This window comes from Aythya fuligula, chromosome 21 (assembly GCF_009819795.1).
Source record: "Aythya fuligula isolate bAytFul2 chromosome 21, bAytFul2.pri, whole genome shotgun sequence".
NCBI classification, from domain to species: Eukaryota; Metazoa; Chordata; class Aves; order Anseriformes; family Anatidae; genus Aythya; species Aythya fuligula.
Window position 1 is genome coordinate 4,995,086 of NC_045579.1, and position 24,751 is coordinate 5,019,836.

Genomic DNA, 24,751 nt, shown 5'->3' on the forward strand with positions numbered 1-24,751 from the left:
TTAGAGTAGGCACTAAGCTCGGCCTTCAGCTTTTTCCTGGACAGAAGACAAGTCTCGGTCCCAAGCTTTGGCTGCCTTTTCTAACTGAAGATATGCTGGAGCTATCCAGCCTATATGGATCAAATTGATGACATCAAAAGGGGCAGGTCTTAAAAAACAAATCATGGGAATTATTCAAAGCATGATCCAGGGAATAATAGGAAGTGAATGAACTGGACAAACAAGTTAACATTAAGGTTACACTTGAGTTAAGGTTGGTATGACTGGGGGGGATGGGGGTGATCCTTTTTTTTAATGGCCAGAACAGTTTTTTAGCCATAATTTCTATAAATATCTAGTGAAGTAGTCATGGAAGCTGGAAGGTTCTTCCTGCTCTGAGCTTCCCTATCAAGGAATGAGCTTTCTGCCTTCTTTCCATGGTTTCCGGAGGCTTGCATGATCACTAGTAATTGAAGCCATTAGGGTTTCTATATGTGTGCTTCAGGAATTACATACCTAGGTGTAATCTGAAATGATCAGCTACCCGGTCTGTGTAAGGCGCACGTGGCAGTGGATTTCTTCCTGCTTCTCCAAAACTATTGCTCACCTGTAGTGGGTTCTCCCACATCTGTCAAAAACTCAGCTCTTTGGATGGTGGGACTTGAATGGACTCAATCTGAGCTATCAGTCATGATAATTGATTTAAAACAGGGCACCCTGCTTTTGTAATACCGCTTAGTTAAGACTTGTAAAAGTCTTTAGTAAAATTATTTGGTATTCTGAAACTTCCTAAAACAAACAAAACCCCTTGATTTACTTGCATAATTGATACTGACATCTGCCCAGCTGGAAGACAGCTCTGGGTTGGTTTTGCAAGGAGCTTGTTATAAAATATCAAATACTCTGGATATGGATAATGTTTAGAGCTCCAAATCTGACCTGCGGAGCTTCTGCCTGCCTTTCAAAATCACCTAGTAAATGGGTTTTCTGTTACATTGGAAATTGTGAGATACTTTTATCTGCGAAATAAAAGATAATTGAAATTTCTTGTGAAATTGAATTCAAAAAGGGAGACAAGGATCAGGAAAGACTGAGAAAATACTCCTGTTTTTGATTAATTTAAATCCTTGTATGGTCTCTTTACATTTTTAACAATTGTTTTGTGTGGGTTCGATTTTAGAAAAACATAACATTAAAAACATTCATCTCAATGTTAAGAGAGTGTTCTAAAAGAATTGAACAGCTGCTATTAATGTCTTTGCCCTCTTCCGTACTAAAAGGAAATTTCGCAAAACCATTTGGAAAATGTTTTAGATTTTGAAAAAGCCAGTACTTCAGGGTGTAAAAAGCAAACTTGAAATTAAAAAGAAATCTAGTTGGTTCTAAAGTTAACAGTTACAATAGAGCCACTTGTCACTGATTGATGAAGCCGTTAAATTCTCGTTAAAAATCTCCGAACACTGAAAACCTACTTCTGTCATCTTCATTTATTCGTCCCCCACCCTTCTTTCTCTCCTTTTATATTGTGTAATAGCAAAAGGCAACAATAAATCCTTGACAATGAAATTATTGCACAACGAGCGCACAAGGCAAATTCTGTTGCTTCATTATGGCTGCAGGCCTTGGTGCAGGGATTGCCTGGCCGCACATCCGAACAATGCCTTCTGAGCCAGCCATGAGATTTTCCTGCAGGAAACGAAGAACTGGATGTGCAGACACGGCTGTCCCTCGAGCAAGAGGCCCTTTCTGTTTGCCCTCACTCATTTGTCATCCCATGACCTGCACTGCAGGCAGAAGGGAAGAAAACTCTTGGGCTGGTTCAAAGTTGGTGTTTCTATCCGAAATCCAGAAATGGATACTGTAAATAACACTCGTGACGCAGTCCTTTAGTGCTGCAGAGAAAGACTATGCTGTAATTACTTCCAGTGGGACAGAAAATCTGTTAGTGCTTGTATGCTGTAAGAGGGAAGGAGAACGTGTGTGCTCACCACCCCTTTGCGAGGTTGGGCTTTGCTTGAGGTGTTATAGCTACTGCCCAACTCCATGCTCCCAACCCTTGGTTCTGCACCCATCTCGTGGATTGCTGAAACAGGAGTGAAAATGAGACTGCACAGAAGGAGCCCTTGAATACGTGCCTATCTCCGTATCAGCACCCGCTCGGAGTAACACAAGAGGTACAAAGAATGTCCTGCAGGCAGAGACAGACTGCAGCTATTTCACGTGGACAGGGGAGATAATCAGTGAATTGATGGTCCTTGTGGAATGGGCTTAGGCACTTACAGAAATCTACACTTGGATGATTTTTTTGTTTATTTTTGAATATTTCCTGACAGCTGGTGCTGGAATTTTTGTTCTCTGTCGAGTAAACCCTTCTCATTGCCCTTGTTGGATACAAGCAGATGAACAGTGCAGCTAGCAGCCAGCATGCAGAGCATTTTGGGGGGGAAACTGCCCCTTACTAGATGTGCTGTTACAGGCCGGAGTTGTAAAAATAAATAAAAGATTAAAAAATATATATATTAATAGTAAAGTCTCAGAGATTGAACAGGGGAGTGTAGTAATGATCTCTAGCTTGAGTCCCTCCTGCTGTGTCTGGCCGGCCCTCCAGAGCTCAAATAGCACTGTCCACCCTCACTTTAAATACCTGGAATGACATGCCACAGTGTCTGAACTTGTAAGAGCAAGGAGTTGCAGTGAGGTCTGAGCACACGGGTGTGAGAGCTTTCCTTAATCATGGAAATGACCCCCCTTGATCCCTCCCCAAGGTACTTTGCTGTGACCCCACAGCTCAGAGAAGCCAACCTGGAGCTGTCCTCCCATAGGAACCTGAGGACACTCCAACAGCTTGGTCACGGACTTCCCCAGTTGGCCAAAAGCTGCTTGAGCTGAGAGGCATAAAACAAACCAGCAAACTGAAATGATGGATCCAACCCCCCTGCTCCTAGCAGCTCTCCTTGCTGCCACACCATGCTGTAAACTTCACTGTAATTTGCTGTCCACTAACTGCACAAACCGTCCTTCAGTTATTAACTTTCTCCCTTGCTGCACTTGTTTCATATTACTGTGCTCTCTCACACTTAAGTGTTTCATTACTTTCTGTTCTTTTTCCTGAACTCACCTGTGTCTGGCAGAGATTCCCACTGCTTTCCCTGCCCCAATCTTCAGCCTCAGCTGAGCAAAGCAGCCCCTGGCACCCGTGTCCTCTGGGAGCAGGAGGGTGCCAGAGCAGATCCTGCACCCTCCTGCCTCCAGCAGGCTTTGTAAGTCTAAAGTTCATCTTGATTTTTTTAGAGAATCAGGCTTTACTCACGTCACTTGCTCCTGCATGGGTGGTGTTTGATATCCTGGAGTGCCCCAGGTACTCTCTCAAGCCATCTTCCCACATTTTCCCTCATTGCAGAGGACCCGGCATACCAACCCGGCTTTCCCCACGCCGGGATCAGTGTGACTTGCCTCCTCCTGTTTTGTGGAAACTCCCTCAGAAGGCTTTCTTCATGGCCACTGGACGAGCCAGTCTATTCCTCCTCCCACTCACGGGCGGACAAACTCCTGTGGGCAACTCTAGCAGAAGGAAACTCCCAGCATTTCCTCCTTGTCTTCTTGGTTGGCTGCGCCGCGTATGGGCTTGAGCTGGCACGCACTGGGCTCTGCCTCCTGCCTTTGCTCCTGGCTCTTCCTAGGCAGAAGCACGTTGTCTTTCTGGACACAAAATTGGTCTCTGCTGCCCTCCTGGATAAGGGAGCAGTGCTCGGAGATATTATGGGAGTGCTGACAGCTTGTCCAGCCCCACGCAAGAGGCAGAACAATGGCAGTCCCTGCCCTGGAGAGCTTTTGAATATTGCTTAATGTCTCCTGATCCTGCCCCGAATGTTCCCATACTGACCCTGTTTTTCAGATGCTTTCCTCACCTCCGGGTATTTCAACTGAAGCTCTCTGTTCACCAAAATCTCTTCAGAGAACCCCAGCGTTCATTGTTTTACCTGTGTGATGCTTTGAGCAGTGGCTGAGGGGATCTATATCTCGAAACCACAGGGAGCTCTGCCTGCAGGAACAGAATAGCATTGGCGTACCTCAGCTTCCCTTCTGCGCTGGTTTGCATCCAGCCAAGGCAGCGTCAAGTGCTGCAGAGGCTGCCAAACCTGCTCAAGGCAGTAGGTGAGTGCTCCTTAACCTGTGCTGAGCTCCCTGGTGCTCTGGTTTTGTCACCAGCAGCGCCTGAGTTAGCAAGGCTGAAGCTAGCTGGAACATCCCTACAAAACCCAGAAGTCAGAGCAGCGAGCACATGCGTGTTCTGCTAGTCACCAGCCATTTAAACGTTCCCTAATTACACCCCTCGTTATGAAAAGGCCCCACGTAAACCCTGCTTTTCATTAAGCCTCCACCAGAGGCGCTTACAGTCAAAAATGCAGCTTCAGAAGCAAAATCTTGCTCGCTCCCAGTATGACCAAGCATTCATTTCCACTCACTCACCTGTCTGAGTAAGACGTCTGTAGCTGCTCCTGTCATCCCTCTGGGATAGTACCTGCTCTTTCTTTTCCTTCCTGTTCTCTGCTCTCCTTGTTCTTTAGTCACAGGCCTTCAGAGATGCTGTTCCACCTGTTGGGACCTGCCTACCCCTCAGCCATTTCGAAGGTTGACAGGCTGGTGAAATCTTGCTTGCCGGTGGACTTTTTATCCTCCTCCAGCTCAGACGCAGGATCTGTAGGAATGCTGAGGCAATTAGGACTGGCAGAGGCTGTAGGACATCAGTAAGAACTTCTTGCTCTGAGGACATAAGCGATGCAGCCGCCTTGCAATCACAGACCCCGTATCTCCATCACACCCAAACGCCAAATCTCCCTGAGCAGTTGTCCAAGCTCCTGGAGCAGGTGGCAGATGGCACCTCTGGCTCCTGTCTTCTGGGAACGGGAATGCAGATCTCCCCCTGTGGTCCCTATTCCTCTTGGTACCGAGGACAGAGACTGCAATGCAATGCGTTAGCAGTTCCTGGGGGTTATTCCATCCAGCAAATTCAGGCTTTCCTACTGGGAGCTGGAAGAGATGTGGACAAGAAGAAGAGGCACCACAGTATGGCAGCTAGGAAGGAGGGGAATGAAGAAACTTGGAACAAACTGCGCAAGGGCAAAACAGTCATTAGCAAATCAGTAACTGAAACTAGCTATTACATAAGTGGCTGTGGCAGCTGTCATACCTCTGCAGATGGCTGCTTTTGGGTTAAATACTGTATTTTCCAGCAGCAGCCTCCGACGGATTCCTTCAGCCTCCTAAAGAACAGGTCTGGCTGTGCCTGAGTTGCTGCAATGTCATAGAGCTGGTGCCCCAGTGGCAAATGTACAAACAGGCTATGGGCACTGAAAACTTTAAAAAGCTCAATAACAACCCTCAGAATTCAGGCAAAATCCTCTCAGGAGGCGTTACGGATGAAGAGAAGACACAGCTTTGAAAACCAGATAATTTTCTAACCTTACAATGATGTCAAAAGCAACACAAAATGCTAGATTAATGTAAAGGTCACGTAGATGACTTATTTTTGATTCATTGAGACTCGCAGAAGATGGGGTGAGCTGTGAATGTCTGTGTTCCCTGTCTCTGTTTGCTGCCATGCTTAGGGTGTGCTTATTCATATGGAAAGCACTGTATTTAACTGGTAAGCCTGAAGATTTGCTATTAATCATTTGTTTTTCATTTTTTCATGCTCAGGAAAGCTTTACCTGCCAATCAAGGAGTAGAAATGCTGCCACGTGACTCTGACAGCCCGTACGTAACCGTGAGTAATGCGGAGCGAACAGTCCACCTGAACAGCCCAAATACTCCTGGTCTGACCTGTCTGGTCAGTGCTAACAGAAAACCTCCGGAGAAGTCCACAGACAGCCCCCAAAAGTCAGACCAGGAGTCTTTTGAAACCAAAAGGAGCCAAACTGGCATGGAGTTTACCCCAGCAGCTCTGTGCAAAACCCACCTAAAGGCAGAAGCCCCTAAACAGTTCACAACCATTTGTTCAAAAACTAAATTTTCATGGAGGCTCCTTGCTTGCCAAGGGTGTTTTGTCCAGTATCCAGCATGCTTTCAGAAAATACTAATAAAACAAATGCAACAAGAAGTTAGTTATTTCTCTAACTTCCAGGACTGCAAAAAATAATGGCTGTGAAGATGTCACTCCACCCACAGACGAGGGCAGAGTCTGCCACAGCATGATAAAGAAATACCGATCTGAAAGCCTTAAACTTTTGAACTTTTATCTTCACTGGGCAGTCGTGGGCAAATCTTTTTGCCTCTTGGATTGCCTCACCTCTGCAACAAACGTAATGACACTTGGCAGCATTGTTTAGAGCGCTAATTGGTGTTTGTATAAAGCTTTGGTGATGTAAGCTACCATGTAAGCATGGGGATGACTATTGCTTTGATACTGCTTGTTAATTGCAACAGGATGGGTAGTAGTCATGCTGGAGTATTTAAACATGTTTTTTCAGATGTATTCCTAGATCTCATCCAGTGTTTTAAGAGAATCTTTACTTCTGTATTAGACAAAAGGCCAAAAAAATCTTTGTGCATTCAGTGGTCCTGCACATATTTTCTGAAAATGTGCAAGGGGTGCTCCCTGCATCAGACCCCATATCTCTGGGCCTTTAGCTTCCAGCCTCATTGATGAGCTCCATGCAGTGCTCGTTGCTTAATACACTTTCTTCTCACTTCATCAGTGAGATGGATCAAGATCCAGAGATTATCTTCACTTCTAGACCCATTTGTAGCACTGAGATCTACAGATCAAGAACAGAAGTGAATGTACATTGTGTGGGCTTATCTCCTTTACATAATAACTTTTTCTCAAATTCTCTCTCCCCTTTGACAGGACACAATCATTCACTCATCACACAAGGACTGACAGTGAGGCCAACAATGTAAGTAATGCCTTTTTTATTACTTGATTTTGAAAAGTGTCTTAAGATAAAATACCCCGATTCTCTTCATTACCTCTGGCACTTTTGGCTGGAGTCTTCCGGCAGGTTCTGGCAACAAACATCAGCTTCATATTCTGTTCCATCAATAGTCTAAACATCGTCTTTGACTTGATAAACCAGCAGCAGTTACTCTGTTCAAGGCATCCCCTGCTTCCCTACTGCAGTTAGGTCAGTTCTTTGTTCAAGAATATCATATGCTATATATATCTGTTACACATGAAATGCAATATTGGACTACAAAGAGGGTAAGATTGTATTTTTTGCTGCTATGATGAGCAAGGGCAGGTTAACTTTGATCTGTCACAGACTTCAGAATATGCCCTGAGCACCCCTCAGGGGAAGACTCCCTAGGACACGTTGTCATGAATATTCAGTGTAGACCGTGAGATGGGATGACATTCTGTTATTCTGTGTGCTACAGGAAATCATGCTGCCTTGCTATCTTATTTCTGATAATGCCTTACGTATACTTATTTTTAAGTTGCCCTGAGTCCATGCTGGCAGACATAAATCCTAAGCATGGTTTGTACCAGCAGTTCTAAACAGATTCTCTCCTCTTCAGAGATGTCTTCTTACAATGCTGCTGCATCTACCAAAGCTTGCATCAATAAGTGAGCTGTTTATCTACACTGAATTGGCTTCTCCACGTTTACCAGGTGGTCTGTGCTGCTTAGCAAGCTGTACAAAGCAAGGGACACTTCCTTATTAAAAGGCCTGATGGCACTGGAGGCAATTCCTCTAGGTGAAGGCAGAGGCATATTTGCTGAAGAAATTTAGCAAATCAAACCGTTCAGTGAGGCTCATTGTGTGTCTAACGAGGAAAACAAAACCCTGGCAGCTCAGCCAGAATCCTTCCTGTAGGAGTAAATTACTATTTTAAATGAGTAAGGAAAAATGTTTAGACACAAAAACTTGCTACACAATTCCAAACCATCTCTGAAGAATAGTTATCTGTACAGGTTACCTGACTTTAAAGGAAGTTCAGCAGTAATGAAACCACAGCCATTATAATGGCTTTTGAAGGCATACATCCATCTTGCAAGGTAATAGCTTAATAACATAATTCTAATTCTAATACTAGGCATGCTGTGCTTTGGATACAAAGAGCAGTGCAATCATACAAATGTCAAATGCCAAAGAGGAGCACGCAGAAGCAGTGAAAGGCTTGGAGTGAAAGTGATGAACAGTAAGGAGAAACTGGTATGTCGCAGTGTTTGTCTGTGTGTCTACGGGTGATGTCATTACAAGGCCACGCATATGGCCACTGATAGCTGTGTGCCAATTACTGGGGAAGCACAGGGTAGGGAGGTAAACGGGAAGAGAATTCTGGTGATGGGACTCCTTATCAGGGGAATAAACAAGGAAGAGGACTGACCTTTCCTCTTTCTGACTCAGAAACGTGCCAGAATTATTTTCCAAGTAGAAATAATTCCATGCCAATCATCAGGAAGGAGGTCACTCCTGGCCTTAGCCAGGCAGGAGAGGAAATCAAAAGGAAAAAAAGCTCTGGGTTCAGCAAGTTTATCGGGGATTCCAACAGTGGTGCTCAGGCTAAATTGCTTGTTATTTTATTTGGGTCAGCTAAGGCCATCTGATTGCCTGCTGCCTCTCAAATTTAGCCTGTAGAAAATGAAGCAAAAGCCAACAGAAGTATGATGCCTGGAAATATTCATCTGACCTATAAATGAACAACGTCGATCATTATCATAACAGCAGTGATTATGGAAAACAAAGATTATGATTCACATTTGGCACTTGCTGATGCAGAACCTTTAATCCAGACAGCTCGAAATGTGTGACACTCACCAAATGATTAAGCATGCATGCTTCCACTAAAGGCAGATAAATAAACTTAACCTTTCTTTGTAGAAGAAAAATGGAGCTTCAAAGTAATAGAACAATTGCCACATGATTAACAATGCATCAGTGATACCCGGGAACCATCACAGCCCTTATCTGAAGCTCAAGATAATTATTCATGTTGAAGTTATCTATGGACAAGTTATCAGTTCCCTGTCAAAAGAAAATGATGGGGATCAGTTTCCTAGGGAATCAAAAGATTCTGGCAATTCTACAAAATGATAGTCTAGCAGATAATAATACACTATACTTCTGTAATACTATGAAGCAAAATGCACTACCTATAGTGACAAAACATTCACTGAAGGAAAGTTACCCCTTTATAACCAAGGAATTACCCGTAGCTAAAGTAAATAGGACAACTTCATTCAGTAAATGCAACTATGGTAGTTAAAGCAATAAAATCCCTCAGAGGACAAAGGACTAAAACAAGAAAAACAAATAAACACTCAACACTTCTAAATTGCCTTTGGACCAAAGATTAACAGTGTCAACTTGGCAGCACTTTATGAGGAAGCCAAACCAAAAACCCCTACAGACATGATTTCTTCCATCAATGAAGTGGAACCACATTTAGATGGGACAGCAGCAAGATGTTTTGATGCAAATGACATTGGTCATAGCTTAGACCTGGAAGTGAGGCATCTCATATGCACTTGAAATTAGAGGGGAATTCAGGAAGGCAGAACGCAATTACTTGAACGGAATCTGGCCAAGACGTTTGCATTAACATCCTGTACTCTTACAAAAAAAGACGTGATGGATCCTTCCTTAAGGATATCTCTTGGTTTAAATGCAAGCTCAGATTGTGCAAAACATGATAGGTTAGTGCTTTGTTACAGATGTGACCCTGGGCTAGTGATTTAGTTTCTCAATATCATAGTTCCCATCTGTACGCGGGTAGTTACAACTGCAGTTGGAGTTGATGGAGTGGTGTAGACTTTAGATTGAACAGCAAATATTCTCTGCCTTTAACAGGCAGAATTCCAAATTTATTTTGTGAAAGCTGAAAAAAAAAAAGAAAAAAAGACATGTAAAATTTCTGCATTACCCAAGAAAGAAGAAAGTTTAAAAAGTCAAGATTATGTACAGTTCAGCAATATTTATTAGTGCTTAAACAGTACAAACCCAAAACTCTAAGACGCTTCAGATGACAGTGTTTTTCCCCATTTTTTTTTTTCCTCTTCTTCTGCAGTCCATCCAGGCTCCTTGCCTCTCTGCCCAAACCCAAACCTCTCCTGCTTGGACATACCACTCCTGAGCTGCCTTCTTCACTGATCTCTGTGACTTTGGCTTGCTCTGAATCTTGGCCCTACCTTTCACTATGGAGCAACCTGCCAGGGTCTGCCCAGCACCTTCTGTTCCCTGAGGCCCCCTGTCCTGGGAGGAATGAGAGGCCACCACACCCTTCCAGTGATTCACTGGGCAATGATTTCTTCAATGCATCTCCTGCCGGTAGGCAGTAAGGTCCTCGCGGTTAGCGAACTCTGCCTTTGTAGCTCTAAAATATTTATATGTGGTTATTTAGCAGTCACTTTATACAGCAAACAAAATGCATAGATTCGGGGTGTCACTGTGATACAAGTAAGGAAACTCATTACACAAATGTGTAGGGTAAAAAAGCACATTATAACTGGCTGATCTTTCAGTTCCATGGGCCATAGAGAGGGCGAAACCAGTAAAGGGCCTGGGGGGTTGTTCTTTGTGTTCAGGGCAGAAGTAAAGGCTCCTGGCTTTTTCCCTGCTCAACCAAAGAGACCTATCTTGGTTTTCTGAAGCAGCAGTGGGTTCAATGGTCAACCCTTGTGGTATAAAGGAAAAATCTGCCCACTGAGTACATATGAGTTATGCAGTTAGGACCTCTCCTGACCCCACTGTAACATAGCTGTTGGTAACAGGACTTGGGGAAACTGCTTCTCTGTGGATGTAGCAAACATCTTTCTGAGACACTAGACTTTCTGTCTCATCAGCATCCTCAGTTCTGAGCAGCCTCGAGACATGGCTGTTGTTCCAAGCCTTCTCCGTCTTTGTAGATAATCTGAACAGAGAGAGGGTCAGCAGCCACAGCGTTGCCACGTTTACTGGGCAAGACTGCATTTGAGTACATGTGAACATTAATCACCCCTCACTGCATTCCTCTGGGTGCCTTTTCTTTTTCAAAATATTTCTTCATCCACCAAAGTCAGCCTCCAAATACTCATTTGACTGCAAGCATGCAGTAGTGCACAAAGTACTTTCGTGTGAGGGAGAAAATGAGGCAAAGGACTTACTCTCTGCAGTCCTACAAGGTTAATGTTCTAGTACAAATGACCACGCAAGATGCAGGGTGACAGGAATCAAAACCAGAACTGAAGCAATTTGCTTCAGGTCACACAGCTCAGTGATGAAACACCACTGGAATTGAAATCTTTCTTCCCACAACTGTATTTCTTCTTCTGGAATGTGATTAGCTAGTAAAGCAGAAACTTTCTACTGTAAATGCGAACCTTAAAGGAGTACTTAAAGTGACTTAAGAAATAGATCTGGAAGAGGGAGAGCAACAGGACTTAGAATCCTCTGATGTCATTCTTCATTATTGTGTCTATGGTGGTTTGGGCTGATCTTAGTTAATGCTTGCTCCAAGCTGATGGCAGAAGAAGATGACGACAATTTCAAATAGGTGTGGTGTCGTTTTTTTTTATTTTTTTTTTTTTGGTGAATTTCCATGTTTATATGAGATTGAGAAATGTCAGAAGTTTCCTTTTTCACACAAAAGAGTTTGGGTACACTTTGAATTGTACATTTAATGTCATCTACTAGAGATGAATCTTTTACACCTATTCCCAGAAAATTGGTATAAAGTGATACGGGGGCTTGGTGGTGATGGTGGTAAGGTAATTATTTTCATTACTCATTGAACTGCTCAGAAATCATCTGAAGACAGCAGCTCCTCAAAATTCTGCAATTCAAAATTGTTCAGCCTTGTAACTTTCCTGGGGAATGTTCTAAATTCACCATCACACACACACACACACATTATCGTGAGGAAACATAGCTCAGCCCATGTGAGACAGGACAAGAAAGTGAAGCTTAGAGAGCCTGCATGCCCAAAGGCACCTATGAATAGAACAGAGATCAGTTCTCTGAATTCTGACTTCTGAATTTCTATTTGACCTGAAAATTTGCAATGCTTTTCTTCTGATTACAACAAAAGGATTTTTTTTTTCTGCAGTGAGAAAATCAGACAGCTCCATATTTTAAAAGACTAATGCAAAAGGTCTGTGCTCTCAGAAACTTCAATCAGTTGCCATATCAATGAATGGCAATGGGGGAAGTGGGAATAGCATTATATTAACTAATCTAAAAATTGACACTAAGAGGAAAAGACCCATGGCAGAAGATTCAGATGGTAACAAGTTAAAAACATATTTTGAACAACAATTTGTTCTGAAGTTGCAGCAGACTCTGAAAGTCCATATCTGGCTGCTACAACACCAGGAACACATACAGCCCCAGCTGGACGTATCCCACCTCAGACCCATCTAGACTTGGGCCCTTGAAGACATCAATAGGTATAAAGAGAGAATCTATCACAAGCACATGAAGATGTTTTCATGTCCTTTAACAGCCCATGCGTTTTTGCTTGATTCCAGCCTTCACGAGATAGTGTATTTCTACAAAAATACAAATACATGGTATTTTCTATCAACAATCTCAACTTGACTTAATCACTTTCAAAGTTAATTTAGCAGTATGTACTTATTTGGTGCACTTACTGATTTAAAAACAGAATCTTGGAACGGTATTTTAAACCTGACTTTCCCAGCCTAGCTTTAAAACATGCCTTCAAGACATGACAGCAGTGCACCAAAGCTGCTTTGCAGAAATTCTAGGATGTGATTCATTTGCATTTTCGAAAACAACTGGGAAGAAAGAATGAAACTACTCTGAGAGAGAAGTCTCATTCTATGCTATCATTAGTGCTGAGAATAACATACCAGGCAGATGAATGGAATGTTAATGACAACAGACTTATGTATGAAATACTTTTGGGCTGGGAAACATTAGAGAGAATGACAGAGAAATAAACACATCATTTCAAATCCCCCAGCATCCTGGAGCCTTTCTTACAGTCTTCAGGTTCATGTTTCTCACATCTCTAGACTTAAATGACTTAGTAATAGTTCTGTGAAATCTTAAAAAAGATAAAATGGTGTGACAGAGGGAAGGAAAAAAAAAAGGTGATTATCTCCAGGTCAGAAGGTATAAAGCTAGGTACATATTATACTGAATGAGTTGCCATGGGGAATTTATTAGGTTGAATATGTTTAGGCTAATACTGTATTCTAATAATACCTTGCAATTATACAGTGTTTTTCATCTTTAATAGTTTATAATAGAGTTCCTTCTGTTCTTCAAAAACCTTTAAACATTTGTAAACTCTGAGCTCAGATTAGATATAACAATGAGTTAGTGTAAGAAATTAAAACAAAGCAGATCAAATATTACCTCATTTGAAGAAAGACTTTTTTTTTTTTTTTTTTCCATGAAGCATTTCAGTGTACCTAAATCAAGTTCAAAGAAAAGGGTACACTCTGATAAACTTAACTAAAAGACTCCCAGAAAGTTTTGACAAGGCCATAGGTGGGACATGTGAACACTTCGCATATAAAAAAATCTGTTTATTGTGGATGGAATATGAGCTAATCATGGAACATACTATACAGTTCAAATGAAACTACTGTGAAATGAAAATTTTGTTTCCTCTCAGAGAACAGAAAATACTTTTCCTTGGTTAGTTTCTCTCTTTATGATTTTCAGATTTCAGATTTTTTATTTTATTTTATTTTATTTTATTTTATTTTATTTTATTTTATTTTATTTTATTTTATTTTATTTTATTTTATTTTTCCCCAAAGGTCTCTTTCCCTACTTGTGGAAAAAATATTTGTTCTTGATGTTTGATGTTTAAATAACAAGAATTGCTACATCTCTGTGTGTGGCCCTGTGCGTCCATACACCACTCCAGTTTGCTGCACGATTGTAGCTGTCTCTGGGGTCTAATACGACAGTCACTTGGCACAACAGCTCTGCCTCAATGCGTAGAAAATAAATGAAAACCAAGTACTCCCACTAAACAAGGGCAGATATACTCAAGTGAGATATTTCACAAGGACACAGTATTTTGCAATCCCCAGTCTGTACAAACAAAGTTAAGTTTAACATGTATAGATGGTTCCAAATTTGGTTTTCAGCCATCGGTACTGACATCACAGCCATTTGTTTGTATTTTTCCTTCTTGCTGTTGACTAACCTCCACACACCCATATGTAGAGTGCAACCCTAGAAAACAGCTCATACAATAAAAAGGAACTAAGAGCTTAAAAAAAGTGTGGGCTACCACTGCCCTCTGTTGGGTACGGATGAGAAATTCTCAGGTACAGAGAACTGGAAACTCCAGTTTCTATCCCTGTGGAAGATGCCTGCATCTCCTGGAACATAAGGAAAAATTCTGGCCTTTATTGCAATCATGGGGTTTTGCCTATGAATTCCATTTCAGAAATATCTGGGTGTCAAATTTCAAAAGCCTTGAAAGAAAAGCAGTGGATTGAGCAGAAAATTCCTCTACATTGAGATACACACACACACACAGATCACACAGAATTTCTAGGTTGGAAGAGACCTCAAGATCAGTATATCGGTGACAACTAGTGTGCTATAACATTAAATGTTAACCAAAATTAGGTAATTTCTTATTTTGAAGAGTTATTTTTATTTGCATGGAGATTTTTGTGTGTGAACAAATACAATAGGAATTACAAGTATTCCAATTCAATATATCTGAAACTCAGTTTAGAGCTGGATTCAAATCACTGCTGTTAATTCTTTTTTTTCTTTTTTCTTTTTTTTAAACCATCAAATTTGACAGCGGACAGCGAGCTAAGTAAGGGCTGAAGACCCAGAAGAGCTCTGCATTCACTTCAGTGGAGCAAGACTTCTGTGATTACACATGAGATGACCTGGATGTGTGATCCTAAATTAACAAAGAGGTAATACCCATTCAGTTTTTATCACAGTTGGCCCAACTATAAAGGAATTATTTGTTTTGCTCTTCTTAAACATTATTGAGGCAACAAATAATTATATACAGTATGATATAAAACGTTTTGCTCTCTTTTTATGGGGCCATGGGTAGAGTCTTGGAACAGAAATACTGGCTGTGTACTGACTGGCCACTGATGAGTTGGCACTTACACATTTGAGGGATTTAAAGAAGATTTAAATAGTAATGATACTAAAGAGCAGTCAGGCACTGGAACTGTCCCTGGGGGTGTTTAAGGAAAGGTTGGACTTGGACGTGGTGCTTGGGGACACGGGTTAGTGGTGACATTGCTCGTAGGGGATGGTTGGACCAGATGGAGGGCTTTTCCAACCTTCGTGATTCTGTTATTTGGGCGCCGTGTGGCACAATACAGGCAGAGCAGGCAACAAAAGTCGAGACAACCCCGAGTTTCCCCCTAAACACAATTTCACGTGAAGCCATAAAGGCTGAACGTCCATGTCACAATATACTGCAGTGCTTTTGCCACAGTTCTTTCCCCTGCAGCCAACTTGCATGACCGCTTAGAGGTGATTTTTGACTGGAAAGGGGCCGGGAGAGAACCCAGAGGGCGAGGCAGAGCCCAGCACCCCCCTGCCTGCACCCCCGCGGCCGCCATGACGGGGCGGGAGGGAGGTGGTGAGGGCAGCCAGCCGCCCGGACGTGACGTCCGTTCACCCCGGAAGCAGGGCGGCTCCTTCCCGGAAGCGGCCGGCAGCACTGCGCCGGGCCGCCATCTTGGCTGGGAGCCGCGGTCGCTCCGCAGCGGGAGGCGCGGGGGTCGCGGCCCTGCCCGGCCCCTCCTGCCCGGCCCTGCCCGGCCCTGCCCGGCCCTGCCCGCCGCCCCCCAGCCGCTCCCGGCCTCCCTCGCTTGGCCGCCGGGCCGCGTCCGGGCGCTGGAGGGGGCTGCCGTAGCGAGGAGAGGTGAGTGGGGGCCTGAGGGGACGGGGCCCGGCCGCCCCCTGTCCCCGGGCCTCGCCCCTCGCCCCCTGCCCGGCCCCCAGCTGGGCCGCGGGGGCTGTGGGCAGCACGCTGAGGGCAGCCTGGGGGTCCCCTTCCTCCTTCTCCTCTTCCTCGGGGAGATTTCTGGCTGCTGTAAGCGTTCCTGTTCGGTTTCGCGTTTTAAATATAAATATTCTCTTAGATAAACCCCTGAGGGTTATCAAAACCTCGATAACTCTGCGTCAGGAGAGGTTTCAGTGTGTTTTCTCGCAGTCCGTAGTGAGGGGCACTGTTGCAAGGCTGCAGAATGATTTTTTTCCTTCAGTTAAAAAAATACAAAGTGAACCGTAAACTTCTGAAGTAAACTTCTTTAGAGAAGAATCAGTATTTTGATTTAAAGGCAGGTGACTTAAAAGCACGTGCAACTTCTTTCAAGGAAAGCTACCGTGTGTTCAAATGGTGTACAATGATTTTAACAAAAAATGGGTTAAGCGGGGTTATTTTGAGGAAGGTCTGCGTATTTGACCACATGTGGTTGTTGCTAGTGACATAAATACCACTTCTCAAGAAATGTATTTGGCTATCTTATTGAAGTGAAGGAATAAGAAGGTTCAAAGGCATTTCACATACTTTTGGAGTCAGATAATGCTATCAAGTGAGCGTTGTCTTATCTCTTTGTACAAACTGCTTTTAAAATCTTTCGTTTTCTTCTGAATTTCCAAGTGTAAAGAAGTCACTTGTTCTCTGAGGGAAAGCAAGCTAAATGGCAGTTATTAATTGCTGTGTGTTCTGTAGATGCCCTGTAAGGGGTAATACTTTCTTTGTTTTGAAAACAACATGGAGTTTCCATTCTTCACACTGACTTGTCTGATTTTGGGTGAGGTTTTTGTCTGGAAGAGAATAACCTGTGCCTGAAGTTCCCTTCTGTAAATTTAACTGAATCCTCAGCAGGTTTAACTTAAATTTCCTCACCCCAAAGTCATTAATGCAATTACGGTGTTTTCTTGTTCGTTATTATTTTAAATAACTGGATGTGGTAGAAAGAGCAAATGAATTTAAACTGTGAACAGTTTCACATAATAGATACTCAAACTAAATTGGAAAATGAATTAGTCCAAAGGACTAAGCCCTTTAAAAAAATTATCTTAATGGCGCATGGTCAGCCTAAACACAGAAATGGTTATTAACAGTGCACGTGCGTTCTGTGGGGCAGCTTGTTCTCTTGGTGGCTGTTTGCTGCTTATACATTTACGCAGCAGTTTCCTGGAAGGAGCATCTTCCAGCTTGGATGATGTACGGAGTCTTTTGGGAATGTGTTAGTTGGTTAAGCTGCTACTTAACAGTTATGGTAATTATATTTAAAAATACTCTAGATTTTCCAGAAATCTGGAGCTTCAGTGAAACGTAATAGCTCTACACCTATTAAGACTGTGTTTATTTTTTATTTTTTTTTGAAAACTAGATGAGCAACAACAGTAATAAGAGAGCACCAACGACAGCAACACAGAGACTTAAACAAGATTACCTTCGAATTAAGAAAGATCCAGTGCCTTATATATGTGCAGAACCCCTCCCATCTAATATCCTTGAATGGTAAGAACTAGAATGAACTGTTCACACACTTGTGGAGAGAACAAGACTTTCCAGGTTGTCAAGTCTGACTCCCTTACTCCTCCAGATTGTATGGGAATCTTGGTTTTGGGAGGTGGCGCATGAAACTGTTTTGAAGTGATACAGCTCTTCATTTCTCTAGAGAAATGGATGGCTGATTGTATGCTGGCTCTCACCCTGCTTTAATTTCTTTTTCTCTTAGGCACTATGTTGTCCGGGGACCTGAAATGACTCCCTATGAAGGTAAAAGCACGTCGTGAAAACGCGCGTGTAGTTTACGCTGTGATTGGCGTGTTTGAGTAATTGCATGGCTGTTTTGAATGGGCAAAGTATAACTATGGTTAATAGCTCTAAAACTGTAAATACAGTTTCAAACCTATCTGACGTGCATGATAGGTTGTTGAAAAGAGTTAGGGGTACAACTGACTGTTAATTTTTCAGTTGTCGAGGGTGCTAGCGAAACCATGTTTGTGTTAAATTGAAGGGAGATAAGTTTCTGTTAAGTAATTACTAAGGTCTTGGAGCAAATAGCTTGCTTTAGGTATCGTGACAGTCAAAATAATTTTAAAAAATCCTAAGAAATGAAACAAGAATGGAATTTTTTGAATGGGATTTATTTGTCTGCTACCATACAAGCAGCTCTTACTGAGCTGAGGCTTGTATTCTCTATGAATTTTTCTAGAGAAAGTGGGGAACAAAAAAAGCTGCATTAATTAACTTCTGCAGCCTTTTGCAAAACGCTTTCAAAAGTCAGATTCTTCACAGGGCTTCATTTGTGGTTAGTTATGTTGGTGGGAAACTGATGTATTTATATTGTATTAAATACACTTGGGCTGATATTCCTTAAACATATTAGGGACCTGAAAAGAGAAAGTACTGATTGTGATATGCATGTCAGGGAATAGCCTTCAAAGTAAATTTACTGCAGGTGTGGATCAGTATTCCTGTGTTTAGAAGCACAGGATAATGAACTCGGTCTCTAGTGAGAGGGGGTGAAGGAGTAAGGAAAAGGGTTGTATTTGGCCCAGGTTGAGTAGCTTAGGGCTTCATCTTCATGCAAAATAAGTAATTCATCTCTTTATGTAATGCAGGTGGCTATTATCATGGGAAACTAATATTCCCCAGAGAATTTCCTTTTAAACCTCCTAGTATTTATATGATTACACCTAATGGAAGGTTTAAGTGTAATACAAGGTAAGGATTTTCTTCTAACACTTAAGCAATTAACACTGTTTTAGCAATACGTATAACGTGTAATCATTTTAATGGCAAAAATAAACACATTCTGTCTTATATTTTTGAAGGTTATGTCTTTCAATCACTGATTTCCACCCTGATACATGGAATCCAGCTTGGTCAGTCTCAACAATCTTGACGGGCCTTCTTAGTTTTATGGTGGAAAAGGGCCCCACACTGGGCAGCATAGAGACTTCAGAGTTCACAGTAAGCTCCAGATTGTGTCATGTACCTTCTGCCAGTTGAGGAAAGGTTGAACGTGACCTCGAAGTTATCACAACAGCGACAGCTGATGTTTTGATATCTATGGAAGAAATATATTGTGGTCTACTACAAGTGATGGGCAGTCGAATCAAGTCAGTTTTAGGAAGTGTGAGGGTGGGGAGGGTTTTGAAGAAAATCTCAAGTCCTTTTTGCTAAAAAGTATGCTTTAAATTCTCCGTTAGAAATATCTGCCAAGCAGGCACACCAGTACAGAACACTAATCCCATAAAATGAAGGCATGATAACACAGGTTTAGTTTAGAAATGTGTGTTATAGTGAATAATACTGACAGGTATAAAGTCGTAAATGTTAGAAACTAGTTGGCTAGCGGTTTGCACCATTCTTGTGGGAAGTAACCAGATGCAGCATTAAAGTGTGTTAACTTTGCTTGTATGGTACTGCTGCTAACTCTTGTTTTCCTCCACAGAAAAGACAACTCGCTGCACAAAGCTTAGCATTTAATTTAAAAGATAAAGTCTTCTGTGAGCTCTTCCCTGAAGTGGTGGAGGTAAGGGAATCCATTCATGCAGTAATTTGTTTTTCGATAGATTTTCAACTTCTGTGTAGATTTAACTAGTTGTTTAGGACTCTTCCAAGACACTGGCTACATTTGTCAACCTTGGAAGCCTTTTAAAAGGCACTTTTGCAAGGTTTAAGAATTAAAAGCTTGAATGTTGAGTGAGCTGCACACACAGCAGGTAGGGTTGTGTTGCCAATATTTTAGAATTATACACTATGTTGAATTGAGGTAGGACTGATCTTTGTATATCTGGACTTGGTCCCTCATTGTCCCAGATGTTTTTTTTAATAGACCTTTACAATCAGAGGTCATTATGTTCTTCCTGTTTAAGTTCTGAGAATGAGTGACATCTTATCAGGACGTGTATCTTCCTTGCACAACACTAACCCTCTGGGTATATTGATGTGCAGTTTGTATCTTCAGCTACAGGTAACAACTGAAGTGTGTAGAAGAAGTCTTACTTCACTGACACCTTTTGGATTCACTAGCTAATTTCCACTCGTGGTTCTTGGTTTTAAAATGTCTTATCAGTTAAGAATGAAGGGTCTTTGTTCTCTCCTGTCTCAACGTGATTCCTTCATGTAACTTCTTAGTGAGGGAATTCAGTTCTTTCAGCCTACTGTTCAGACTTTGAGGGTTAACTTTCTGGATACCACATGAAGGGAACAGGTCCTGTGAGAGACTGTTTCATGAGCCCACCATTAAACTATAAAAATGCTGATGCTCACTGTCGCTTGGAATTCTGAGGATAAAATGTATTATGTCAGGCAAACTCTGTTGTGTGGTACAAATTCTGTCAAATTGCAAGTCTTAATTACTGTACAAAGAATACATACTCTAAAAACGAGGAAAAGATGTAGAAGACCCTTTTCCAGACGTTTTCTTAAGTGGGGGAGAGATGTGTTTTTGTTGGAGATACCTGAAGTCATGAGGTCATGTTTCGGTAGAACCTAAATCATCAGAAAGATTGTATTTTTAATTTTTTTTTAATGTGATGTTCATCGATAACTGCTGTTCCAAGTACAGGCAGATTTTTAACATATAATACTTATAGTCTTAATTTTACTAAGCCTCTACAATTTCCTTCTTCAATTTTTTAGTATCTTGTGTTCAGAATAAGCTGGACATGCAAGGCTGTTGATGCAAGAATTTCTCTTTTCTGAAAAAAGCTTCTAGCAGATGTACAGGTGGACTAAAAATAAACTTGGACAAATGATCGCTAGCGTCAATTACTGAAGTAGGTCATTTTGGAGGAAGTTGAGGAGACTGTACAAATGTAGCGCAGTTAATTTAGCTTGAAAGATCTACAATATGAGGAAATGTACCATATCCTTTTCCTAAAGTTATGTAAGAACTTGGCTACTGTAATCTGTTCAAAACACCTAAAAGTTTCACTACTTTAATTTGCAGACTTTTTTTTTTTTTTTCCCTCTCCAGGAGATTAAACAAAAACAGAAAGCACAAGAAGAGCTCAACAACAGACCTCCATCCCTCCCTTTACCAGATGTTGTCCCTGACGGGGAAGCACACTATGGTCAGAATGGAATACCCCTTCTTAACGGGCACGTTCCGCTGGCACCTGCCAATCATCCAGGCCTCCAGCAGGCCAATCGTAACCATGGACTCTTAGGTGGAGCTTTGGCGAACTTGTTTGTTATAGTTGGTTTTGCAGCCTTTGCCTACACAGTCAAGTATGTACTGAGAAGCATAGCGCAAGAATGAGGAGAATAAAAGAAATCCAAGACCAAATTAGAGGTAGTTGCAGAGTGAGTGGGACTCTTTGGGCATCTGACTTTTGACACTGGGATAAACATTTGTGTTACCAAGTTGCAGGTGAAACCTTGGTTGGCTCATGGGTTCTGTTTGGGAAATGGAGTATGTTCAGTTAGTCAGAAAACTAAAAGACGTTCTGCTCACAGATCCTGTTAAGTCAAAGCATTATTGATGAAACACTAACATTTCTAGTGCTTTGATTTTTCTAGCACTTCTCCATCTGTTATTTGAGATTTGAAAATCTTAAGCAAATAAGGCTTTTTACTTCATTGAACAATTTTTAAAATTTAACACTTGATGCATATCATTTTAGTTTCGTTAGCAAAGAGTCTGTACAGGATGCAAAATGAGTCAAGTGGAGAAAACATGGACTCGGTAAGGATTTGGTTAATGTGAACATTTACTACAGAAGATGGCTGGTTTCTTTTTTTTTTTAATAGGACGGACATCATTGCATATCTAGTCAGTAGTGATTAGATGAGTGGGAAAATAACACCATGTGTGTTAAATTTGTCGTCTAAATTATCACAATGTAATTGAAGGTTTTATTTGGGCTACAAGAAGTGCAGTTGTCAGACTTTAGGAATGAATAGCCAGAAAAAGTGTTTGAATCAGTCTTTAGTGGGAATACAGATATCCAGTACTGTTTTGTATTTGTTCACTTAGGGATTTCCATTCTGGGAGATATTATATTTTAAAACTGTAATACTTTGTTTTGATCACAAGGTGCCACTGTTGAAAAAATAATAAAAATGCACAGACCAATGGAGAGCTGATTGTGTATTGAGAAAATCTCTGGAATTCCTGGGTTTTGGTAAATGGAGTAAACCTAGCCCTTGTGAAGTTACAAAGTTAAATGTGTCTGAATAACAAATGAGCTTCTTCAGCACAAGCTGAATTAGCCTGAAGTGTCATTAGCTGAAGTAAACCCTTAGCAGTAGTTCTGCTTGCTTAGTTGAAAATTGGCCAAAAAAAAGCAAAACAAACAAAAACCCACAAAGCCCAAACCCTACTAATTTATCTAAGTTTCTAGAAGCTTTTGGCTTGTAGATCCAAGTTCCTCTCCGTTCCCCTTCAGATGATTGCAACATTGATGTTTGTTCATGAGGATACAGGGTTGTGCGTAAACACCGAAGCTGCAAGTGTAGTTTGAAACTCTGAAGTTACTTCAACTTAGTTTGCTTTTTTTTTTTCTCCTGCTTAGTTTTATCGAAGTGCTTTGATTTATCAGAGGCAAACATACTGTGCCTTTAAAAATTGGCAGCGATGTCTAGTCATCTGGGAAGAGTGCACTCACTGTTCATGGTACAGCAAACTGTCAAAAGTGATAGGGTAAAAAGCTCTGCCTCTAACCGTGTAGTCTTCTAGATATTGTGAAGAGCCCAATAAATATTACCTCATGTATTTAAGAATTTTTGAAACTTTTATTTTCCCTTTCAGACTTGTTCTCTCTCTGCTTCTCCTTGGTATCTTGAACTGTAAGCAAAAACATATGGTAAACCCATGAGCCATGCAGCTTAGAGCATCAATAAATGTGACCAATTCTCTGCAATAGGTAGGAATTATCAGAGCTAGCAGAACAGCTTTATACTAAAGAAATCTTAAAGCAGATCTTACTGAGGTAAGGAAGGGAAGGAGAGGATGGAATGTGGAAAAGGTTGATTTTTAAAATGTATTTATAAATCTTTGATTTTGTGGTTTTACCAAATCTTATTTATAACTATTCTTTAATTTGCCTCTTGTATGTGCTTAATCAGCTCTTGTTAAAAGAGAAGCACCAACTGTATGTGTCTGTAGAAACAATAATGTTCTGTCAGTCTGGGGGCGTGCTGTGAAGGAAGGGGGAATGTCATGTCTTTCCTGCAGTGATAGGACTTTCAAGACAGCTTGTTGGAGTGATTTTATTTTTTTTTCCCTCAAAGCATACGGACCTTTAGCTGAGGCTGTTCTGTCTCATAGATCCTAGTATCAGTCAAACATGTTTGTGTTCTCACAATGCCTTTTTTTAACCGTTGACGTCGCCTACAGACAAAAGCTTATAAATGGTTATCTATGTTTATCTTATGGAAGGTCTTTTGTCCACATAACTGAAGACAAAGGCAAGGAGACCTCGGGCATGGTGTCTTTGCATCTTTTGTGAAAAGTACTTAGCCAAGGTAAAAGAACTAGTAAAATGAGAGAGGTTGATTTCTTACAACACAGCTCATTATGCGGCAAGAAGTTGGCCTTAAACTACACCTGAGCATCTGAAGGTGGGTCTCTTTAATAAGTGCCACAATTGGAAACAAAAACTTTGGTCAAACCCTGGAGATGCTGCATTTTTTTAATGAGAATTGGCTGTATTTAAAAACAACTACAGAAAACCTGAACTTTACCTTCCAAATGCAGTTTCTCTTCAGTACCCTGGATTCAGAGAGAGACTTGACGGTTCCTGGCTTTCAACAAATGGCACCCAACAGCTGACTGCCCCCTTGCACCTATGGCTTTACAAGATTTCAATACGTGTCCTTGCTCCTTGCCTTTGGTAACAGAAGATTTATTCCCTTTTGTGTAGTTTATAATGTTTTGTGTTTGTTTGTTTTTTTTTTAAAGCGTTTCTAATAGTATGCAGTATCTGATCTTTTTGTTACCAAAGTCAGTAGATGGAGTAAACCATTCTTTGCCATGCAAAAATGTTATCATGCCCTGAAGCAGTGCATTAATTAATATAAAGAAACTAAAAGCTGTCCCTCAGTATATGATATTGGAACAAATGTCTGGCCCTTCACTTTCATGCTGCAATTTCATAGATTCCTGTAAGATTGTTCTACACAGACGATAGGGAATTTTTGCAACTTGAATCGTAAGACATCTCAACGGTAGCCTTTAAAGATCTCATGACTCTAAAAATCCTGGATTTGTGTGTAGTCTTAACTTTTTCCCCCTCAAGATGTCAAGGTCACAGGAATTACCTCACTTCAAGCATGTACTGAGGAGTAGAAATGACTGCATTGTAAAGTTGTTTGTTCATAATAAACATTCATGACAAAATGTGAAGTTTCTGTGGGACTGTTCTTGGCAAAGGGATCATTTGAAGAATTGAACTGGATATACGTGGAATAGAAAGCAAAAATACTGTGGTAAAACTGCTTCTCCCCTACCTCCAGATTCTTTTCCTTGGTACCCATTGTATCTGTAGTAAAACACCTACAAAAAGACCTACAGGAAGCAACTTTTTTGCTCTTGTGTTGGGTAGTGCAGTTCTTCTGCAGATAGGTATTTGTCCTGTAATACATCACAGCTGTCACTGAGATGCTGTACCTGTTTTCAGAAGCTACTCTGAAGTATGTAGGAGCTACTATTTACAATGCTTTTCTACAATTGTTTTTTTTTTTTTTTTTTTTTTTAATTGTTGTCCCACAGAAGCTAGATCTTTCTTTTTAAAGTAGAAAAATTGTGTTTTCAGTGGAAAGATCACCTGCACACAGGCAAACACACACACACAGAAGGGAGACTATTGAAAGTAAAGTACCCATGTTATCAAAAAGG

General features: G+C 41.3%; 1 protein-coding gene across 1 annotated transcript; it reads left to right on the forward strand.

Annotated features, from left to right (window-relative positions):
* Positions 1–15,719: 15,719 nt before the first annotated feature.
* On the forward strand, positions 15,720–24,253 carry UBE2J2 (ubiquitin conjugating enzyme E2 J2). Its single transcript, XM_032201297.1, has 7 exons — positions 15,720–15,801; positions 17,282–17,412; positions 17,633–17,673; positions 18,522–18,624; positions 18,735–18,873; positions 19,358–19,438; positions 20,888–24,253. Exons 2-7 carry the CDS (start codon positions 17,282–17,284, stop codon positions 21,170–21,172), a joined length of 780 nt encoding a protein of 259 aa, XP_032057188.1. The 5' UTR covers positions 15,720–15,801; the 3' UTR covers positions 21,173–24,253.
* Positions 24,254–24,751: the final 498 nt, after the last annotated feature.

Bases quoted from the DNA above. Each gene is read 5' to 3' on its own strand.
- UBE2J2 (XM_032201297.1), top strand. From the start codon at position 17,282: ATGAGCAACAACAGTAATAAGAGAGCACCAACGACAGCAACACAGAGA. The intron at 18,625-18,734 runs GTAAGGATTTTC...ATATTTTTGAAG, and splicing joins AGGTTTAAGTGTAATACAAG to GTTATGTCTTTCAATCACTG. The intron at 19,439-20,887 runs GTAAGGGAATCC...TTCCCTCTCCAG, and splicing joins TCTTCCCTGAAGTGGTGGAG to GAGATTAAACAAAAACAGAA.